Here is a 23,779-nt window from a genome sequence, read left to right on the forward strand (position 1 = left end):
TATCTGTATATATTTAATGTATTAATCATCAGTTTGTCCGTGGAATTTCTACATTCCGAAAAAAAAAATCTATTTTAAATAGTATATTTGTTCAAATTTAAAATAACTACTAATTACATTTAATACAGGACACAATCACTCACAAATACTTGTGAGTGGAAGGACACCACATCATGTGGACCATAACTCTCGTGGTGGACGTGACAGCCCGATTGCTAGCTGAGTGTTCACATGATCACACGGTTCTTTTCACATGGAGCAGCCTGGCTGATATTGTGCACACCTGTATTGCGTGCGCATATTTTCATGTGAGGAAAGCATGCACATGCACGGTGCTCACGGTGGAGCATTGTAAGGTCATGTCTTTCACAACACAATATGTGTTCTCCAGCTGTGACTTGCGGGTCCACAGATCCCAACAGCTGCTGCTCGCAGCGACATGCCCACCTTTGCGATCAGCTGACAGGACAAAGTGTCACTCTCTGTTCCTTTGTTCTGTGATTATTTATTTTATGTATTTGTTATATAATTATGTATGTAGTATTGTAGTATTTATTTGTATCACTGTTTTGGCTGTGTTCTCTGCATTTTTAATTTGACACGTGTTGTGCACTGAATCACTGTCATTCCCAAATGATAGTGAGTCGCTGGGCGGCGATCAGCTGAGAGGCACTGTGTGTCCACAGCGCTGTGTTCAAAGCGATCACACATCAATCAATCAATCAACTTTTTTCTTGTATAGCGCCAAATCACAACAAACAGTTGCCCCAAGGCGCTCCACATTGCAAGGCAAGGCCATACAATAATCATGAAACACAGTCTACGTCTAAAGCAACATAACCAAGGGATGGTCCAGGGTCACCCGATCCAGCCCTAACTATAAGCCTTAGCGAAAAGGAAAGTTTTAAGCCTAATCTTAAAAGTAGAGAGGGTATCTGTCTCCCTGATCTGAATTGGGAGCTGGTTCCACAGGAGAGGAGCCTGAAAGCTGAAGGCTCTGCCTCCCATTCTACTCTTACAAACCCTAGGAACTACAAGTAAGCCCGCAGTCTGAGAGCGAAGCGCTCTAATGGGGTAATATGGTACTACGAGGTCCCTAAGATAAGATGGGACCTGATTATTCAAAACCTTATAAGTAAGAAGAAGAATTTTAAATTCTATTCTAGCATTAACAGGAAGCCAATGAAGGGAGGCCAACACGGGTGAGATATGCTCTCTCCTGCTAGTCCCCGTCAGTACTCTAGCTGCAGCATTCTGAACCAACTGAAGGCTTTTTAGGGAACTTTTAGGACAACCTGATAATAATGAATTACAATAGTCCAGCCTAGAGGAAATAAATGCATGAATTAGTTTTTCAGCATCACTCTGAATGAGTTCACGCATTTCCCCAAGTTTTAGATATTTTCCACTCTTCCTGTCTGCCAGGTGGACTCCAATTTACGTGATGGAAGGTTCATTAGCCTGGCTGGCCAGCTGATAACACAGTTCACACTGTGCTGTGCGCAGACGTTGCTGGCCGGTCCCCATGTGATCTTGTCTTTATGTAATTATCAGCATGTCAGGAGCGCATGAGAGCCCACCCACTCATACGCATTGCGTGGAGTGTTGTTTATGTTGTTGATGGCATGACATATGTCCTCCAGCTGAGTTGGTAGTACACAGTGGTCAAATGTTCCATCTGGACATCTGTAATGTCCAGATGCATGCCACGCTGGACAGTGATTGTACTCCAGCCACCTCAGACCTCAGCTGAACATGCAAATGTTGGAACATGGCGTGGGAGGGGGGGGGGGGGGGGGGGGGGCGACGACGATGACACACTCATGACATTTGCGTTGCTGGAGGGACACACACACTTGCACACACATGTTGTGGTGCGGGGGGGGGGGGGGGGGGGGTCTTGTATGACGTGTGTGTGCGGCTTGGTAATGGCACACCCGTGGAGCACTTAGGAAATGTGGGGCCATTCGCACAGCCAGGTCGAAAGTGGTCAGCTGCTTTCTACTCTTGTACTGGGAGTGCAAACAGCCCCGCCTTTTCTATGTGCCCCGCGAGTGGTGTTGAATGTTTGTGAGTGGCACCTGGACTCTGGCCGAGAGTGGGTCGAATGGTCATTCGTCCGGCATTCAATGACATTCGGCCACTGGTGTGAAGGCTGGCTCGATCGCATCATTCAGCCACGGTTCAACATGGACGATGCTTTCGTGCAGCTGCTCGGCAGCGGCACAATATGTGTGACCTGCATACAACATGCTGTTCAAATGTGCCGAACACAATCAGATGACAGTGTGACCTCATCAAGCCCGCTGTTTGAATGGGTTTCCGGCATGAGTGGCACACGAATACAGAGTGCATGCGCCATGCCTGAATAATTGGGTTGACTGCTGTACAAGGTGTTCGAGTGACTCCTCTTTCGTGTGCCATTCTGCCTCAATCGTGTTATGTGTGAAGGGGTCCTAAAAGATCTAATACTTCTTAATGTTACTATAATATACTCAACAAAAATATAAATGCAACACTTTTGGTTTTGGTCCCATTTTGTATGAGATGAACTCAAAGATCTAAAACTTTTTCCACATACACAATATCACCATTTCCCTCAAATATTGTTCACAAACCAGTCTAAATCTGTGATAGTGAGCACTTCTCCTTTGCTGAGATAATCCATCCCACCTCACAGGTGTGCCATATCAATATGCTGATTAGACACCATGATTAGTGCACAGGTGTGCCTTAGACTGTCCACAATAAAAGGCCACTCTGAAAGGTGCAGTTCTGTTTTATTGGGGGGGGGGGGGATACCAGTCAGTATCTGGTGTGACCACCATTGGCCTCATGCAGTGCAACACATCTCCTTCACATAGAGTTGATCAGGTTGTCAATTGTAGCCTGTGGAATGTTGGTCCACTCCTCTTCAATGGCTGTGCGAAGTTGCTGGATACTGGCAGGAGCTGGTACACGCTGTCGTATACGCCGGTCCAGAGCATCCCAAACATGCTCAATGGGTGACATGTCCGGTGAGTATGCCGGCCATGCAAGAACTGGGACATTTTCAGCTTCCAAGAATTGTGTACAGATCCTTGCAACATGGGGCCATGCATTATCCTGCTGCAACATGAGGTGATGTTCTTGGGTGTATGGCACAACAATGGGCCTCAGGATCTCGTCACGGTATCTCTGTGCATTCAAAATGCCATCAATAAAATGCACCTTTGTTCTTCGTCCATAACAGACGCCTGCCCATACCATAATCCCACCGCCACCATGGGCCACTCGATCCACAACAATCAGAAAATCGTTCACCCACACGACGCCACACACGCTGTCTGCCATCTGCCCTGAACAGTGTGAACCGGGATTCATCCGTGAAGAGAACACCTCTCCAACGTGCCAAACGGCAGCGAATGTGAGCATTTGCCCACTCAAGTCGGTTACGACGACGAACTGGAGTCAGGTCGAGACCCCGATGAGGACGACGAGCATGCAGATGAGCTTCCCTGAGACGGTTTCTGACAGTTTGTGCAGAAATTCTTTGGTTATGCAAACCGATTGTTTCAGCAGCTGTCCGAGTGGCTGGTCTCAGATGATCTTGGAGGTGAACATGCTGGATGTGGAGGTCTTGGGCTGGTGTGGTTACACGTGGTCTGCGGTTGTGAGGCTGGTTGGATATACTGCCAAATTCTCTGAAACGCCTTTGGAGACGGCTTATGGTAGAGAAATGAACATTCAATACACGAACAACAGCTCTGGTTGACATTCCTGCTGTCAGCATGCCAATTGCACGCTCCCTCAAATCTTGCGACATCTGTGGCATTGTGCTGTGTGATAAAACTGCACCTTTCAGAGTGGCCTTTTATTGTGGGCAGTCTAAGGCACACCTGTGCACTAATCATGGTGTCTAATCAGCATCTTGATATGGCACACCTGTGAGGTGGGATGGATTATCTCAGCAAAGGAGAAGTGCTCACTATCACAGATTTAGACTGGTTTGTGAACAATATTTGAGGGAAATGGTGATATTGTGTATGTGGAAAAAGTTTTAGATCTTTGAGTTCATCTCATACAAAATGGGAGCAAAACCAAAAGTGTTGCGTTTATATTTTTGTTGAGTGTAGAACTCAAAATGAGTTTTCTCAGATAATTTCAAGATCTTATTTCAAGAAATAAAAGTCCATTTTCACTTTAAAACACCTTGTTATAAGCCCAAGACTCTTTTAACTGAAATTATCTGACAAATTTATCTAAAAAATGTTAAATTTATCTTATATTAAGTGGAAATAGATATTTTAACTACAAATTAGACAATATACTTGACAAGATTTTGCTATGTGATTGCAGTTCTTGTAACTTCATCCTAATGGCTTTCAAAGGTGCAGAAAGACTGAAAGATGATGCAGAGTAACTGTCAGAAGAGCACCTCTTCACACTATGTGGATACACTGATGACAAAGCATGTATGAATCACACACAACTTGCTCACTGTACAGTGAGGTCAAGCTTACATTTAACCACTTTAAAAACACAGAAGACAAGGTAATATGAGCACATTCCCTGTATGATAAACACCAACACGTCGTCACATACAGCTAAAATGACATCAGCCAAGACACAGGTCACTACTAATCAATAGCACCTTAAAAAAACACAACAAAAGTCCAGAAACCTTCAAAAGCTTTAATCAGTATGAGTTAGGATTAAGTGAGTAATGATGCTATGAAGCAAAACTGGCAAGATTTTAATTTTTTTAACAACCATAAACATGACAAAGGGTCTAGTTCACAGATCATCTACATCCAGGCGACTCCCATGTGGAAAGCTTCTCCCCTCTTCAATTACCTACAGTAGAAAGTCACATTTTCCAAGAAATGTACATGACTTTGGGTAAACATACTGCCCAGTGTCCAGCACTTGGCCGTTGGACTCAACACAGACCTGGAAACACATCATGTTTTCGGTTGTTGTGTCAGTTTTCCATTTCTCTAAGTATTAAGAAAAACTGTAGTTCATCTTCTTCCATGTCTGTCGCAGATAATTTATGCACGTACCATGACAAACACCATTTATCCAACACCACTAAGTGTTTTACAGTGGCAGCCCATGTTTACCATAGCATAATATGAGGTCTGTGATAAAAGTATCCGACCTTTTTACGTCAGCCAAGCTTGAACCTTCGTGCGCATGCGTGAGTTTTTTCACGCCTGTCGGTTGCGTCATTCGCCTGTGGGCAGGCTTTGAGTGAGCACTGGTCCACCCCTCTCATCATTTTTTCATTGCGAGGAAATGGCGGAATGATTTGGGCTTTGTTCCATCAGAATTTTTTCAGAAACTGTTAGAGACAGGCAGCTGGAAACCATTCGGAAAATTCACATGGCTTTCGGTGAAAATTTTATGGGCTTCACAGAGATTACGGAGTGTTACTACCGCTTTAAGGACAGCCCACAAGGGTGCACGGCGCGCCGCGCTCCGAGCCGCGATCAACAGGCAGAAACCACCATTTCATTTCTAAACGGATGGCTGTGTCGATCTGGGACAGTCGTGTGCAATTTCTCTGGTTATCACAAGAGCTGGACATCAGCCATTTTCTGGCAGATTTCACTTTTAACAAGAGATTTTGTCATGGAAAGCCGCGCGGAGGCTTCATGCGTCACGACGGAGCCACTGATGGAGCGAGACAAATAACACCTCCGTTTTGGAGTGTCAGAGGACAAGTTGGGACATGCCCAGCTCTCCACAATTTCTCTTATACTCACTCGACTGGTAAGCCACTGAAAGCCGAGATAGGCATGTCCCAACTTGTCCTCTGCCTCAAACTGCACTCCAGTCATCTATCTCAGCGACAGCTATCTGAAGCTTTGGTACAACAATCACTTCCACATAAATTCAGCATTATTTCATCATAAAAGGTGGCAGAAGTAATCAGAGCACGGCTGCTAAACAAGTTGCTAGCTCATGCATTCACTGCGTGTTGGACATTTAAAAGAGTCACAGAATTTTGCCTCGTTCCTGCTTAAAACAGCCTTGTTTCTGCTTAAAACTGATTTTGGAATGATTTAAGAGGCTTTACCTTTATCATCTGATGGTTAATAATCCCATTAATCCATTTGATTGCTTTGGGTGAAGAGACTCCATCTCAGACGTGCTGCTGTGGTCCGAAATGACATGCAGATGCAAAAGGAAGACCGATTTTTAGGGATGGACGGTTCGGTCTGCTACACCAGGAACCAAATTAAAGCTGACAACCTGCACTAGGAGTTCATGTTCATATTTAGTTACAACTCTATTATGTTTTGCAGACAACTATCGTAACAAAAGCTTTGTCACAGGCCAAAAATATAAAGAAGTAACAGTGTATGTTCAGTGGGCTTCAACATACTGTTGGAGAGTACAGGAAATGGAGTTTGAAACACAATTATTTGATCATTGGCACCATCTGTAACCTGGACTTTGACAACTTTATACACCAGGCAAAAGCAAAAGAGCTTATTATGTCAGCAGAGATACGTACAAAACTGAGATTTAATTTTAAACAAGGTGCAAGGTTTTCTTCACATCTCCAATCTTCTATGCAAACTAATCACAATTTTGTCTTCTACTCCACAACCTTCACATTGAACCAGTGTTCAATGTCCACAGAGGCACCAAAAAAAAAAAGAAGTGCAGCACTGAAACAAACACATAAAACTTCAATGATAAGAATCTGGAAGATGGAGAAAGAGTGGGATTTAAAACTGCTTGGCATGAAGATTTGATTTGTCATTCCTGCCTATACAGAGTTCATACTCGCATCATCTATTACCTAAAATGTGGGCAAGCAGAATACAGTGACAGTTGAGTTGCCTCTTGGATCATCAGTTTGTAATTAGGGCTGCAGAAGTGCATGTATTTTTAGATTCAAATACTGCATGAAGCAATTTTTAAATCTCCCTCACCTCTTAAAGGAATTTCATTAGCCATTTGCTGGTGGTTGATGTTTTCCATTATTAATGCAGGGTTTGTGAGCTAAATCAGTTTGTGTCCCATGTCAGACAGTGCAACAAGAGGAGTGCAACGTGCTTGAAGAAAAAAAATAAAAAGCAGACAGCAGTTGCACTTTAACAGGAAGCTAGTTAACCAGGGACCGTTTCTGAGCAAGTGACTGAGTTGTTTCCGGTGTGCAGCAATTGGTCCAGAAGACACTGCTTCATGCACCTTTCCATAAGCATGCTCAAGACAAATTTTGCTAAGCAAAAAAAAAAAAAAAAAAAAGCCTTCAAACCCCTACTTAAAGTGCATTCTTTTGAAAAGAGTAACACAAATTAAAATGCAAATTTTTTTCCTAAAATTGTCATTTTTCTTCTTTAAATCTAACTGTATATGAACAACTTGGATCAGCATTACTCTTTCCTGATTTGACTCTGAGGACTGAAATCTTGGTATCCAGTGCAGATGGCTGGAACTATGTCATGTTAAATTAATGATGTAAGGGGGCCACGCAGAAGCCTGGCTGTAAAATCCTTTACAGCAGGTCTCCTCTGCAAGGCAAATGAGGTGAAGGGTTCATCCATCTGGGCTTGTGCGCGTGTGCACGCACGCACACACACACACACACACACACACACACACACACACACACACACACACACACACACAAACCTTGTGAGGCAACTGATGTCTTAATGAAGTGACTTTCTCTGTGGTGGGTGAGTGAGAGTGTGTGTGTGTGTGTGTGTGTGTGTGTGTGTGTGTGTGTGTGTGTGTGTGTGTGTGTGTGTGTGTGTGTGTGTGTGTGTGTGTGTGTGTGTGTGTGTGTGTGTGTGTGTGTGTGTGTCCAGCATGCCTGTGTGTGACATACGTGTACATCATTAGTAAATCTCAGTGGTCTGGGTACAGGGGCCATCTGCCTCTCGACATGCTGGAACTACAACCAGTTTTCTGGATCAATGAGAATCACATACAGATGGGTGATAAATCAACAGAGAAAGCAGAATGAGTGAAGAAATGCAGTGAATGCCCCCATCCCTCAGTACACAAGGCGACACTGAATCCTTAGATGAGACTGTGGCCTTCACAGTAAACAGATCTTAATCCACCTTAACAACTATGGGAGATTTTGGACAGCCGTGTTCGACACCGCTCTCCAGCACCATTATCACCAAATGAGGGAATAGTTTTTGGAAAAATGGAGTTCCAGCCCTCCAACAGAGTTCCAAAGAGTTGTAGAATCAAAATCACAAAGCCCCAGAGCTGTTCTGTGGTGACTAACCACCTTGCAAAGAAACTATGGCAATGACATATAGCACACACCCTAAAGTGCACAGCATAAGTGCATTAAGGGCTTGTCCAAGTCTGGTTTTTAAACAGCACATAACATGAATGCAAAGTAGGGCACAGGGTGCTAAGGGAATGTATTTACACACTTAATCATAAGTGTATTTTAGGCCTAATATGAACTAAACCAGTCTCACTGGCTGTGTCTCAATTCAGGGCCGTATCCTTTGAAGGCTATATTCGTCAACCGCCCGTCATATTGGCGCCACTAGTTTGTCCCATTTCAAAGGTGAGCTGAAACAAGATGGAAAGCAGCTGACATAAATGCAGAGATGGAAATGGATAGAACAAATGTATCCTTCACAGCCCAAACAATCCCAAGAGTCATTGTGTAGTGAAAAATGATTACATAATTGTGGCTTACACCCACTGCACGAGCCTGCTGCATGCAGCTGTCAAGGTTGCCGGGTGACCGGGGTAGGGATGGGAAAAGCTAACTACACAATAGCAAAATGCTCCATGGGCTAGACGGTCTCATTTTTGAATGGTTGGTTCAGCTGCTACTGTCTCTGAAAGTGTGATCTTCATAGCCTTCGAAAGATGCAGCCCTGAATTAGGACACAGCCAGAGTTACCTGTCACTTAAGAGTCAGATGAGCGAGCAAATCGGTTTGATATTCAGGCAGTGGGCTCCAGGAGTTTTCTGGCGAGTTAACAGATCTGGGACAATATGTTTAAGGACAGTATAATGGATTATTAAAAGAGAGCGAGACCACCTAAAAGTGTACGATTACAGCTATTTTACTCTTTAGTGTACTTTACTATTTTTTGGTGATGCCTGGTGGAGCACCCCTTTTGTTGTTCTTGTACATAGTTTATTTAAGTGGTTGAATTGTGTAAAGGCAGGTTGAGTTGTGTGCTTGAGAACAAGATTGTCTATGATTTATCATGTGGAATATGTTCTCTCTTTTTGGATTTCTCCCTTTTTGATCCCCGATTTCTGTTTTTGTATGTGTGATGAGCTGCTGGCCTGTAATTTTGGGGTGAAGGGACATTCTCAAAGAGACCCGGACTCACTTGGAGGGATACTGAGCACATTCGCCAGTCTTTTCTTAAAAAAAAAAGAGAAAGTGAATGCATCTTTATATATGCTTTGTACTTTTACATCTGCCCTTTCTTAATAAAAATAAAATATATTTAACAAATGAGAGTGAGGTCTGTACAGGAAAATATCAGACCGAGGTGTTGACAGTATGGACCGAGCTTTAGTGAGGTCCATGCAAAAAACACAGAGGTCAAATATTCCCTTATAGACCTAGCAAGCGAGGTTAATAATTTATTATTCTCCTCCTGGCATCTGTTCGTCTGTGGGAGACGATGGTGTAGCATCCAGTTTGTTTTTTGCTTTTTTGTTTGTTTCTTTGTTTTATTTTTTTAACACTTTTCAATTCAATTTTAATTTATTTCATTTATATAGTACCAAATCACAACAAAGCTGCCATAAGTAAGGTCTAACCTTACCAACCCCTACCTAGAGCAAGCACATAGGTGACAGTGGTAAGGGAAAAACTCCCTCTGATGATTTTATATATATATAAATAAATAAAACAAATTATTAACCTCGCTTGCTCAGTCTATATGGGAAACTATCTGACGGAGGTGTTGACAGTGCGAAAACAGAGGTGGTTTTCTAATTTTTTTTTTTTTTAGCTTTCTGGTTTGTAATGAATCTGATACGCAATCTGGACCGATTGTCATGGTAATGGTCTTGTATGAAAAAATATCAGACCGGAAATCAGCTAATCAGACCACACATAGTGTCGTAGCCATATAATAAAGTTTTGTATTTTTTAATTCCAGCTAATCTGATTGTGTCTAATTGTGGTTTTCAATTTATTTTTGTTCTATACACAAGCAGAGCATATTCTGTTTTTGTTTTTTGTTTTTTTTGGGGGGTGGGGGGGGTCTATGGCGCAATCACTTTCTGCCTCCTGATGCCCCCCCATCTCGTGTAATCGTTTCAGATACAGCATAAGCAACGCTCAAAGATTTCCTTCCCATTTCCCTCCAATGCTGATTCTCCTCAATTCACAGAGAACTTCATTCATACATACACCACAGCCCATTAAGAGAGACAGGGACCAGAAACCAGTACACACCACTGATAATGGATTACTGATGCCATTATGGTTCAATAAGACCTCTACAAAGCACCATCTGATCCACTGCCAGATAAATGTATGCAGCCTGTGTTATACCACCAATTACCATTATCTGATCACAACAAACAACCCCCAATGAAAATTTAACAAATCACACCCAGTTTCATCTGGAGGACTGGGGCAGGTTTTATGGCTTTTAAATACAAACTGCTGTTTAAAACCAATTATTTGCCCAGAAGGTTTATTGATTATGGAGATAACAAGGTCTATATGTGACCACACAATCAGTGAATCATTTAATCAATACTCTCCAGGCATGTAGCAGAACAAGCCCATTTTAAAACTCTGTATCAGTCAGCATTATCTGCACCGCCATTTAAATTCTGAGTGGTGCTCACACAAGCGTTTCCACCTCCTTGTTATGATTTTCAATAAAAATATCACAGCATGTTAACAATCAGACTGATGAACAAAGAGACTGAAAAGCTGAATAAATGCACCACCAAAAAACAGCTTTGATAATTCAAAGGTCTGGCAGCCATTTGCCAAAATATGGTACAGCAAAATGCCCATCCTGGAGAAAAAATAAACAATGCTAGAGGAAAGTCCATCCATCCATCCATTTTCTTCCGCTTTATCCGGAGTCGGGTCGCGGGGGCAGCAGCTCAAGCAAAGCCGCCCAGACCTCCCAATCCACACACACCTCCCCCAGCTCCTCCGGGGGAACCCCAAGGCGTTCCCAAGCCAGCCGAGAGATGTAGTCCCTCCAGCGTGTCCTGGGTCTTCCCTGGGGCCTCCTCCCAATGGGACGTGCCCGGAACACCTCTCCAGCAAGGCGTCCAGGGGGCATCCGGGGCAACTGACTCTTTTCGATGTGGAGGAGCAGCGGCTCGACTCCGAGCTCCTCCCAAGTGACCGAGCTCCTCACCCTATCTCTATCTGACGTGTGCCATGTTCATAAATATCTTCAGGGCTAAGTGGTTCCCAAAGTGGTGTGTGTGTGTGTGTGTGTGTGTGTTGGAGGGAGGGGTGGGGTGGCACAGAGGTTGGGGGGCTCATTACTTTTCTGATTTACAAACAAGAGGCAAGAGGCCTTGAAGAAAATGTTTGGGAACCACTGCTCTAAATAAAATATCCTGTAAAAGTACACCCCAAGGTAGTCTGTTCTAAAACTACTCTACTGTATATTTCAAGGCTTTGTTGTTTGTTGTGCAGGATATATAAAATACCAGAATTATGACTGGCTGTAACGTCATGATGTTTTAGTTATTACCTGCTGCTAACAAGTGGCTGACTCTGGGGGATTGGGACGTTTAGTGAGGTTTCATGGATCAGAACTGTGTACTCACTGATGAAAATTACATTCTAGTTCATAGGTCCATTTTCTTTACTGCTTGACTGTTTGAACAATTGTTTCATACAACCACTAGACTCTATGAATATGCTTAGCTGCATCTTCTCTGTCTTTGCATGTTTGACAATTCTTTGTTGTATTTTGTTTTATTTCTTATTTTGTTTTTGGTAGTATGGCCAAAGCCGATGGTCACCCCACCGAGTCTGGCCTGCTTGAGGTTTCTTCTTGTAATCAACAAGCCCCCTGAGGGTGTTTGTCCTTGGCACTGTTGCCAATGTGCTTCCTCGGGCACTGGGTAGGGGTAGATCTTAAATTGTGAAGCCCCTTGGGGCAACTTATGTTGTAATTTGGTGCTATATAAAGAAGCTAAATAGAAGTTTAATTGAAATGTTAAATACAATGGAAGAATTTAATTAAATTGATGGAATAAAGTGGTAAAATAAGTTTGCAAATTTTAATGAAAACAAGGATTTTTTTTTTTTTTAAAGTGTCTAAGTACTAACTTAAAACAAAGATCAATTTAGCCAATTATGACAAAATACTGAACAAATGAGGAACTTTACTTAGCTTTAGTCAGAACACCCGAGGTCCAAGTGGACCCCAGGGTATTTTTCATATAATGTTCAGAACCGTTACACTTATCCAGCTGAAATTTATGTTACTGGCACATATATAGGTGTCTTTAATTTCACTTATTTTGGTCATATTTGATAAAATACTCAATAATAATGGACTCAATATAATTTTTTCTGATGACCCTGGTTTGATATAATGGTACCTGGTTGGAATCCAAAGCAAAATTTCAAGGTCTGTGTCAATTCTTCATAAGTACTGAACAGTCAGAGCAGTTTTCAGTCAGGATATTTGCATCAGAGCAACTGCAGTGAATAGGGGCAGGTAGTGCATTCCACCCCCCCCCCCCCCCCCCAAAAAAAAACTCTTTCAAAAAGTAAATGTGATTTAGTAGCCAGCTTCAACAGTCTTTTCTCAAAACAACTGCAAAATGACCCTATCTATTTATATGACAATTATGTGTAAGAATGGCCTAAAAATGTTAACTGTATCAAAGAACAAGTTCTGGTGGGGTCTGCATGGACTCCAGGTGTACAGATCAGTCACGATAAGGTTCACAACATGTACTGATGATGGTTAAAATGAAAAAATACAAATTTGTACACAGTCAAGAATTAACCAAGACAAGAAAACACAAAACAAGGGAATGAATGGGTAAAAAACATGCATGTATTAAAAAAAACCCCTCTTAATTACCAAATGTCATCCGAGGGACCACACAGGTTTTCAAAATGACCTGTATGTGTCATGGAAGGTTGCACAAAACTGACACTTTTCGATTTCTTCCTCAATCACTCAACAGTTACTCCAGCATGCATCTGTTCCATAGTTGGCCTCCTTCGTATCTGTCACCCACAGTGTCAGCAGACAGCGGAAACCTCAAAATGACCCACTTTGCACAACACTGCATCTTTCAAAAAAAGACAGGTGCCTCCACACAGTCACTTGCACAAAAAAACAGGGGAAATACAGCTTGACAAAGCAATAGTGTGGAGAAACGTGGCAAAAGTTTCATTTTGTTTCATTTCCTACCTTGCTGTTGACATACTCCTGAAGACAAAACACCAACCGAAACATGAAAGAGAAACAAACACAACATACAGTCATAAAGAAACAAGATGCAAAATTTTTGTGAGCAACGAGATGACTGATCTCTTTCTTTTTCAATTTTGCTCTAACTAATTTTGCTCGACAGGCGGATTAAGTCACTGCTGTGTGTTTCCAGGACGTGCTCACAGTTTCAATTGTGTTTGCCTTGCCGGTTGTGCTGCGTTAGCACAGTGAATGCTAAACATTTTATTCTGAATAAGTGGAACAATCACCAAGGGACCTCAGAGCAAGCTGGGTCAGGAGCCATCATGCCACGTTCTCTATTAAGCCCCTTTGTACCACCAGTGGGATTGTCAGATTAAAAAATAAAAGTGTATGTGAGCCAAGTGTTGTGCATGTCGAAGCGTGGCTACTGTAGATTAGTTCAAACTGTAACTGACACAGTACTGGCCCCAATGATCTTATCAGAGGGAGAGAAAGTGTCAACATTTTGCTGAGTAATGCAACTCACAATAGTAGGCAACGGACCTAACAGGGGTCTAGGCTTTCAGTCCCCCCCTTATATCAAATGTATCGCACTGACCACTAAAACCACATTTACTGTCACAATACAAGCGTTAACTTGCACAAGTATTGAACTCGAGATGTGACAGATCCTCTTGTCACAGCATTTCTGGTATACAGTGTAAACGTATACAACCTGCTGACGGGAAGTCAGTGTCATTTCGAGAGTTTGTTGTTGTCACTGGGTCTTCAAACCAATGCAAGTTGAATGACTGGACAATTATGTAATCGGTGATGCTTTGGTGTGTATCTAAGTAAACAGATCATATATGAAACAATCTTCAATGAAAGGCGTCAAATGCTGTGTAAACCTCAAATCTGACAACCAACCCTACAGGGGCATACGTTCACTCACATTATACGTGGGTTCAAATTGTAAGAAATCCTGTGCAAGCAAGAAAGTATTTTGTCTTATTTAAAATAAATTAGGATCTACAAAATTATAGATTCTAAAATCCGTTTGTAAGGGTTCATCTCCCAGTAAAATAACATCATCCTGGAGACAGGTGGTTATGTTTGTGCCTTATTATGTGTAAAATGCTAGAATATATATATATATATATATATATATATATATATATATATATATATATATATATATATAAATAAATGTCCCTCTTGTTCAATCAAAACAGCCCTGACCCTTTGGTATCTGGTACCAATATGTTTAGTAGCATATTCTTCTGTTGGATCAGACCACATGGGCCAGCCTTCACTCTTCACACACATCAATAAACCTTGCCCTCCCGTGACCCTGTCGCCTCCTTCCTTGGACCACTTTTGCTTGGTACTGACCACTACAGATGGGGAACGTCCCATAAGATCTGCAGTTTGGGAGATGCTCTGACGCTTGCCAACATCTCTCAAATCTTTGTATCCCCATTTTTGCTGCTTCCAACACATCAACTCCAAGGACAAAATGTTAACTTGATGCCTAATATATCCCACCCACAGACAGGTGTCATTGTAACAAGATAATCAGTTATTCACTTGACCTGTCAGTGGTCATAATGTTACAGCTGATGTAAAGTGTTTATTTTGGATTCAGTAATTAACTGATGGGTTATGCTGATTTTCATTACTTTAACTAGTAATGACTTCATGACTTTCTTTGCTAACAAAATTTTGACTATTAGAGAAAAAATTACTCATAACCATCCCAAAGATGTATCGTTATCTTTGGCTGCTTTCAGTGATGCCTGTATTTGGTTAGACTCTTTCTCTCCGATTGTTCTGTCTGAGTTATTTTCATTAGTTACTTCATCCAAACCATCAACATGCTTATTAGACCCCATTCCTGCCAGGCTGCTCAAGGAAGTCCTACCATTATTTAATGCTTCAATCTTAAATATGATCAATCTATCTTTGTTAGTTGGTTATGTACCACAAGCCTTTAAGGTGGCAGTAATTAAACCATTACTTAAAAAGCCATCACTTGACCCAGCTATCTTAGCTAATTATAGGCCAATCTCCAACCTTCCTTTTCTCTCAAAGATTCTTGAGAGGGTAGTTGTAAAACAGCTAACTGATCACCTGCAGAGGAATGGTCTATTTGAAGAGTTTCAGTCAGGTTTTAGAATTCATCATAGTACAGAAACAGCATTAGTGAAGGTTACAAATGATCTTCTTATGGCTTCGGACAGTGGACTTATCTCTGTGCTTGTTCTGTTGGACCTCAGTGCTGCTTTTGATACTGTTGACCATAAAATTTTATTACAGAGATTAGAGCATGTCATAGGTATTAAAGGCATTGCGCTGCGGTGGTTTGAATCATATTTGTCTAATAGATTACAGTTTGTTCATGTAAATGGGGAATCTTCTTCACAGACTAAAGTTAATTATGGAGTTCCACAAGGTTCTGTGCTAGGACCAATTTTATTCACTTTATACATGCTTCCCTTGGGCAGTATTATTAGACGGTATTGCTTAAATTTTCATTGTTACGCAGATGATACCCAGCTTTATCTATCCATGAAGCCAGAGGATACGCACCAATTAGCTAAACTGCAGGATTGTCTTACAGACATAAAGACATGGATGACCTCTAATTTCCTGCTTTTAAACTCAGATAAAACTGAAGTTATTGTACTTGGCCCCACAAATCTTAGAAGCATGGTGTCTAACCAGATCGTTACTCTGGATGGCATTTCCCTGATCTCTAGTAATACTGTGAGAAATCTTGGAGTTATTTTTGATCAGGATATGTCATTCAAAGCGCATATTAAACAAATATGTAGGACTGCCTTTTTGCATTTACGCAATATCTCTAAAATCAGAAAGGTCTTGTCTCAGAGTGATGCTGAAAAACTAATTCATGCATTTATTTCCTCTAGGCTGGACTATTGTAATTCATTATTATCAGGTTGTCCTAAAAGTTCCCTAAAAAGCCTTCAGTTGGTTCAGAATGCTGCAGCTAGAGTACTGACGGGGACTAGCAGGAGAGAGCATATCTCACCCGTGTTGGCCTCCCTTCATTGGCTTCCTGTTAATGCTAGAATAGAATTTAAAATTCTTCTTCTTACTTATAAGGTTTTGAATAATCAGGTCCCATCTTATCTTAGGGACCTCGTAGTACCATATTACCCCATTAGAGCGCTTCGCTCTCAGACTGCGGGCTTACTTGTAGTTCCTAGGGTTTGTAAGAGTAGAATGGGAGGCAGAGCCTTCAGCTTTCAGGCTCCTCTCCTGTGGAACCAGCTCCCAATTCAGATCAGGGAGACAGATACCCTCTCTACTTTTAAGATTAGGCTTAAAACTTTCCTTTTCGCTAAGGCTTATAGTTAGGGCTGGATCGGGTGACCCTGGACCATCCCTTGGTTATGTTGCTTTAGACGTAGACTGTGTTTCATAATTATTGTATGGCCTTGCCTTGCAATGTGGAGCGCCTTGGGGCAACTGTTTGTTGTGATTTGGCGCTATACAAGAAAAAAGTTGATTGATTGATTGATTCACTATCAATACTTCATTATTGTTATTAATTATGGTATTTCTTCACAATAAACTTACTCATTTTATTTTTTTACAGTTTACAAGACAGTGACATTTTAAACTATAATTGATCATGGCAGATCCAACAGCCACACTGTCAGACATGACTGGGCTTTTTCCTGTAGTTGTAGCCATTCTGTGATCAAAGTTTATATTTAACATCCAGAAACAAAAGGTATGACTGTCTCACACTAATTCTAAAAATTATTTATTTCATACAAAATGTGAATTTTAAAATGGAAAAAAAAAAAAAAAAAAAAAAAAAAAAAAGCAGCAGATTCACCATTAAGTGTAACCAACAACATTTTGCCCACACATGGTGAATGCACAGTCTTCTCTCCCTGAATGTAAGATATACATCTTAACAGAATAACGTCTGCCACAAGGACTAAATTCAAACTCTGGCACTGCTTTTTCTTACCGTGTTATAAGTGGAGGGTTCTTGGCCGTCAGTGATGAGTTCTCTCTCCCCTCTGGGGTTGACCCTCCTGAAACGTCGCCTGGACCTTCTCTGTGAACCTTCCCTCTGCAGAAAACTGTCGTCTCCTTCACTACTGTTATCCACCTGCAATACACAGTGAACACCCTCCTCAGAAGAGCAGCTTTGAGGAGAATCGCACCCACAACTTTCACTTCTGTCCAGTTGGCTCCAAGTCTGAGTCTCACTGCTTGTGTCTTGACTGCATGGCTCAGAACGTTTTTGTTTGAGGCGTTCTGATTTCTCTGCTAATGAACTCTCATGCAGAATCTCCACATTTTGGAATTCAGCTTCTGATTTCCCATTCTCATAATCCAGGTTTTGGGAGTTCTGATGCTGATGTGTGATCCCCTCTTTCTCCTGCACCTCTGCTTCATGTCCTAAAGGTTGTGAGGTCTGATCCTGGCCTTCAACTGGCTCCTGGTGGAACATCCAGTTCTTCCAGAGAGCAGACAGCCGTTGCCAACCGAACACACTCATGTGGACGCACAGACGAGATCAGAACAACACATAAAAGCAGGAAATAACAGGGGAGGGGGGAAAATCCACCAGGGAAATACTTCCACACAAAAGATGAATAGAACAGCTATGTCCAAAATTTTGCAAAGATCCAAAGTCCTGAGTGATAATCCAGCATTGCTTCCTTTAGTGGAAGCATTAAGAAAGAAAAAAACAAACAAAAAAAAAACCAAACAAAAAAAACAAAACAAATTAGCCTGAGAAAGAAAAGCGTCACCTCCGAGAACAAAAACGGTTCTCTCCGCTGGTTTTTTTTTTTCGCTCTTAGACTGAACAAAAGTTGTCCTTTTCAAAGAGCTGAAGAACTTGAGGCAGAGTTCAGCTGCACAACACGTTGCATTCTCTCAGACTTCCTCACGTTTGCTCTCTCGCTCACTGACGCGCACAGAGCTTCCACTGAGCCCACAGTTTCCTGCAGGAAACCGTAAACGCACAAATATCCTCACAAGACAGAAAAAAAAGAATCACGGCATGCAGATTCCGATCATACAAGTCATTCCCTGTAGACGCTTTGTGTTGCACCGCTATCAAAACAGGAATTTTGTTTTCTTTCTCTACTGCATTGTTCCTATCAAAACTGTCATTTTGTCAAGAGTGATTACACTAACTTTAACATGTTACACAACTCAGAGAAGACATCTGTGGTTCTAACCCTTTGCTTTGTGTCACAGTTTCATTTTCAGCGTTTTACTGACTTTTTAATCTCACATATTTATGCAAACGACCAGATTTTTTTTAACATTGCTTTCAATGTGTCTTATTGTCTTTAGTCATTTTGATTTATTTTAGGTCAATTTTTAATCAATGAATTGTCCGTTTGTCAGAGGACAGAGCCAGCAGTACATTTCTCAGAGAGCTATTTGTCTTTCCTATAATTCTTTTCTCAGCATCATGTCCTGTTCATTTTAATGTGCTCTGCTCATCTGTTCCACACCGTTCCCAAATGATGCAGCAGACTCTCTACAACTACACAGTAGTAAGACTGCAACAATCATTTTCATAATTGATTAATCGAGGGGAAAAAAAACAAAAAAAAAAAACATCAACCAATTCATCAATTAGTTGTTAGGCACATGAATGTCAGAAAATGGTGAAGAATGTCAGTCAGAGTTTCCCAAACCCCAAGATGATGTCCTCAAATGTCTTGTGTTGTCTTCAGCTCTGTAATTTGAGATTTTCTGCATTGTTGTAGTGTACTTTTATTTACTTTTATTTTAGCTATTTATTCATTTATTATTAGAGTTTATTTTGTTCAGTGCTTTGTTGCCTGGGAAGGTCCTATATAAATGATCATTATTATTATTATTATTAATGACTGTATAAAAGTCATACCAGAGCACAAGTCATAGGACCTCAAAAACATGTTATATACCTGGTAAAATAATAATAATAATAAATATATATATATATATATATATATATATGTGTGTGTGTGTATAGAGAGAGAGAGAGAGAGAGAGAGAGAGAGAGAGAGAGAGAGAGAGAGAGAGAGAGAGAGAGAGAGAGAGAGAGAGAGAAGAAAATCTTGGCAGACACATTTGCCTCTTTCTCAGACACAAAAATATATTTTCTGACATATCTGGCATATTTCATAGGGCTGCATCTAACAATTATTTTATTATCAACTAATCTGTTATTTTCTCTATTAATCCATAAAATGTATAGAAAACTTCAAACAATGAGCCCAAGATGATGTCCTCAAATGTCTTGTTTTCCACACAACCCAAAGTTTTCTGTCAGAGTGGAGTAAAGAAACAAACAAAAAAATAATAATAATAATCACATTTAAGAAGCTGAAATCAGAGAATTCAGACATAAAAAAAATAAAAATAATTAATGGTTGACCAAAACAGCTGGACATTAATTTCATAATGGATGTAGCTATATTTACAATATTCTCTCTCTCTCTCTCTCTCTCTCTCTCTCTCTCTCTCTCTCACTGCTTGACAGCAGACAAACCTGCATCCATCAGAAAATGGCTTCAAATAAAGTGTCACCACAGAAATGGGCACAAAGATTTTCTGCCAGAAGTGAAATGAGACTCAGTAGTTGCTTGGAGTTGAAGTAGACTCATGAAATATCGTAAGTGAGAACGTTCTGCTGTGATGTACACAGAAACAACTGCAGCTTGCAGGGTTATTGTGAGAGGATTTAAGCTTTAATAGACTATGAAACAACTGCATAGCAGGCAGCTCAGCTATAAAACACAGAATAACTGTTTGAAAAAAGGAAATTATCAGTATCTTGCAGAAAAAAAATGTCACGTTGCCACGTTTTAACAAGAATCATGAGACAGGCGGCCTTGAGGTAATGACCAGGAAATTCTGGGTGGAAGGTCACAAAGTACACGACTCTGATGCAACGTTCCGGTTTGTCAGGACACAACTATAAGTTTAGTTTACTTCCTGCCTCCTCTGTGTGATGAATGTGACATCTGCAGTACGTGTGTGTCACTTCAGATTTTTCTCTCTGTGTGCCTGCGTTCTACTCGGTCACAAGCTCAGCTTCTCCTCTGCCTGCCTCCATTTGTCCACATGCTGTGTCACACATGCGTGCAAACAAACAGGACCCACTCTGTGCCTCTGCCTATGAATGTCAGCCCTGTCCATCCTGTGACCAGAGCCTGACGACAGCCGCAGATTACACTCTCACTACTATTCCCATGGTCCTAATTAGCTGATTGGCTGCAATGCAGTGTGACTATGCTGCAATCCCTCGGCTCTCTGTGTTTGTGCATGTAGCTGGGAGTCCTGTGTGTGCGTGTCTGCACACACACATGCACACACACAGGACACTCTTGACAGTTTGTCTCATTTTTTTAATAAACTTTTTCATTGACCATCCAGCAATTTCTATTGTTTTTTCTAACACAGGGCTACAGTGTGTTGGTGCCTTGTTCACTGCAGCCGAGTGATGCCCAATTTTTCATCCGGTCTCTGCTTGAAGATTTATCTGATGCTTGCAGTGGATGAATTCTTTTTGCACTCATCATATGTGCTTTGATTTACAGTGAGAGAAAGTGTTACTACTCCTTAAGACCACGGCCAGCCGGCAGTTTGCAAATGACTGTTTTCTGCCCACTGTCTGACTTCTTAAGTCTATCCATGCAGTCAGTGTTTCATTGTTTTTTTTCACAAACGTACCTTCATCATGTGCACCACTTTCTGTCATTTTCTTCACCACAAAACAAAGCAATGTGAGCAGTCATACTTTCGTGATGATTCACGGTGGCAGGCTGATGCCATTGATGCTTATTCTACCAGTCAGTTGGCATGTTCAAAATCCACACCTTGGGGCAGACATTCCCAAATGTAAGAACACCAGGGCCCACTCTGAACTCTGACAATTGCCTGGAACCCACCCAAAACATGCATATTGATGCATATTGCTATGTCTATTTTAGTCATTGATTGTTGTATCTTTCACTGGATTTTGAGTTTTACTGTACGGTGTCCTTGAGTGTCAAGAAAGTTGCCTTCAAATGGAATGTATTATTATTATTATTATTAAAAAAAAACTTTAATCACAATGCCACAGAGTGTTTCTCAATTTTCTCAATTATTGTAAGGCAAAGCCATACAATAATTATGGAAAAACCCCAACGGTCAAAACGACCCCCTGTGAGCAAGCACTTGGCGACAGTGGGAAGGAAAAACTCCCTTTTAACCGGAAGAAACCTCCAGCAGAACCAGGCTCAGGGAGGGGCAGTCTTCTGCTGGGACTGGTTGGGGCTGAGGGAGAGAACCAGGAAAAAGACATGCTGTGGAGGGGAGCAGAGATCAATCACTAATGATTAAATGCAGAGTGGTGCATACAGAACAAAAAGAGAAAGAAACACTCAGTGCATCATGGGAACCCCCCAGCAGTCTAAGTCTATAGCAGCATAACTAAGGGATGGTTCAAGGTCACCCGATCCAGCCCTAACTATAAGCTTTAGGAAAAAGGAAAGTTTTAAGCCTAATCTTAAAAGTAGAGAGGGTGTCTGTCTCCCTGATCCGAATTGGGAGCTGGTTCCAGAGGAGAGGAGCCTGAAAGCAAGGCCAATATGGGTGAGATATGCTCTCTCCTTCTAGTCCCTGTCAGTACTCTAGCTGCAGCATTTTGAATTAACTGAAGGCTTTTCAGGGAACTTTTAGGACAACCTGATAATAATGAATTACAATAATCCAGCCTAGAGGAAATAAATGCATGAATTAGTTTTTCAGCATCACTCTGAGACAAGACCTTTCTAATTTTAGAGATATTGCGCAAATGCAAAAAAGCAGTCCTACATATTTGTTTAATATGCGCATTGAATGACATATCCTGATCAAAAATGACTCCAAGATTTCTCACAGTATTACTAGAGGTCAGGATAATGCCATCCAGAGTAAGGATCTGGTTAGACACCATGTTTCTAAGATTTGTGGGGCCAAGTACAATAACTTCAGTTTTATCTGAGTTTAAAAGCAGGAAATTAGAGGTCATCCATGTCTTTATGTCTGTAAGACAATCCTGCAGTTTAGCTAATTGGTGTGTGTCCTCTGGTTTCATGGATAAATAAAGCTGGGTATCATCTGCGTAACAATGAAAATTTAAGCAATGCTGTCTAATAATACTGCCTAAGGGAAGCATGTATAAAGTGAATAAAATTGGTCCTAGCACAGAACCTTGTGGAACTCCATAATTAACCTTAGTCTGTGAAGAAGATTCCCCATTTACATAAACAAATTGTAATCTATTAGATAAATATTATTCAAACCACCGCAGCGCAGTGCCCTTAATACCTATGGCATGCTCTAATCTCTGTAATAAAATTTTATGGTCAACAGTATCAAAAGCAGCACTGAGGTCTAACAGAACAAGCACAGAGATGAGTCCACTGTCTGAGGCCATAAGATCATCATTTGTATCCTTCACTAATGCTGTTTCTGTACTATGATGAATTCTAAAACCTGACTGAAACTCTTCAAATAGACCATTCCTCTGCAGATGATCAGTTAGCTGTTTTACAACTACCCTTTCAAGAATTTTTGAGAGAAAAGGAAGGTTGGAGATTGGCCTATAAGATAGCTGGGTCAAGTGATGACTTTTTAAGTAATGGTTTAATTACTGCCAGTGGTACATAGCCAACTAATAAAGACAGACTGATCATATTTAAGATCAAAGCATTAATTAATGGTAGGGCTTCCTTAAGCAGCCTGGTAGGAATGGGGTCTAATAGACATGTTGATGGTTTGGAAGAAGTAACTAATGAAAATAACTCAGACAGAACAATCGGAGAGAAAGAGTCTAACCAAATACCGGCATCACTGAAAGCAGCCAAAGAGAACGATATGTCTTTGGGATGGTTATGAGTAATTTTTTCTCTAATAGTTAAAATTGTATTAGCAAAGAAAGTCATGAAGTCATTACTACTTAAAGTTAAAGGAATACTCAGCTCAACAGAGCTCTGACTCTTTGTCAGCCTGGCTACAGTGCTGAAAAGAAACCTAGGGTTGTTCTTATTTTCTTCAATTAGTGATGAGTAGTAAGATGTCCTAGCTTTACGGAGGGCTTTTTTATAGAGCAACAGACTCTTTTTCCAGGCTAAGTGAAGATCTTCTAAATTAGTGAGACACCATTTCCTCTCCAACTTACGGGTTATCTGCTTTAAGCTGCGAGTTTGTGAGTTATACCACGGAGTCAGGCACTTCTGATTTAAGGCTCTCTTTTTCAGAGGAGCTACAGCATCCAAAGTTGTCCTCAATGAGGATATAAAACTATTGACGAGATATTCCTGTGTAAATTCCTGCAAATCCACTCAAAGCCACTGTCTTTTTCCCATGAAAAAAGTCCACATTAATAAAAACTCATTTACATTCTT

General features: G+C 41.1%; 1 protein-coding gene across 1 annotated transcript in view; it reads right to left on the bottom strand.

The window, feature by feature from the left end:
* The window catches only part of rapgef6 (Rap guanine nucleotide exchange factor (GEF) 6), a 217,466-nt gene extending 199,542 nt beyond the window's left edge, over positions 1 to 17,924 (bottom strand). Inside the window, 2 exon segments of the mRNA XM_034177980.1 lie at positions 13,368 to 13,385; positions 17,359 to 17,924. Coding sequence (XP_034033871.1) covers positions 13,368 to 13,385; positions 17,359 to 17,895 — 555 coding nt within the window. The 5' untranslated portion in view covers positions 17,896 to 17,924.
* Between the last annotated feature and the right edge of the window lie 5,855 nt (positions 17,925 to 23,779).

The sequence above is a fragment of the Thalassophryne amazonica genome, chromosome 9 (assembly GCF_902500255.1).
Source record: "Thalassophryne amazonica chromosome 9, fThaAma1.1, whole genome shotgun sequence".
Lineage (NCBI taxonomy): Eukaryota > Metazoa > Chordata > Actinopteri > Batrachoidiformes > Batrachoididae > Thalassophryne > Thalassophryne amazonica.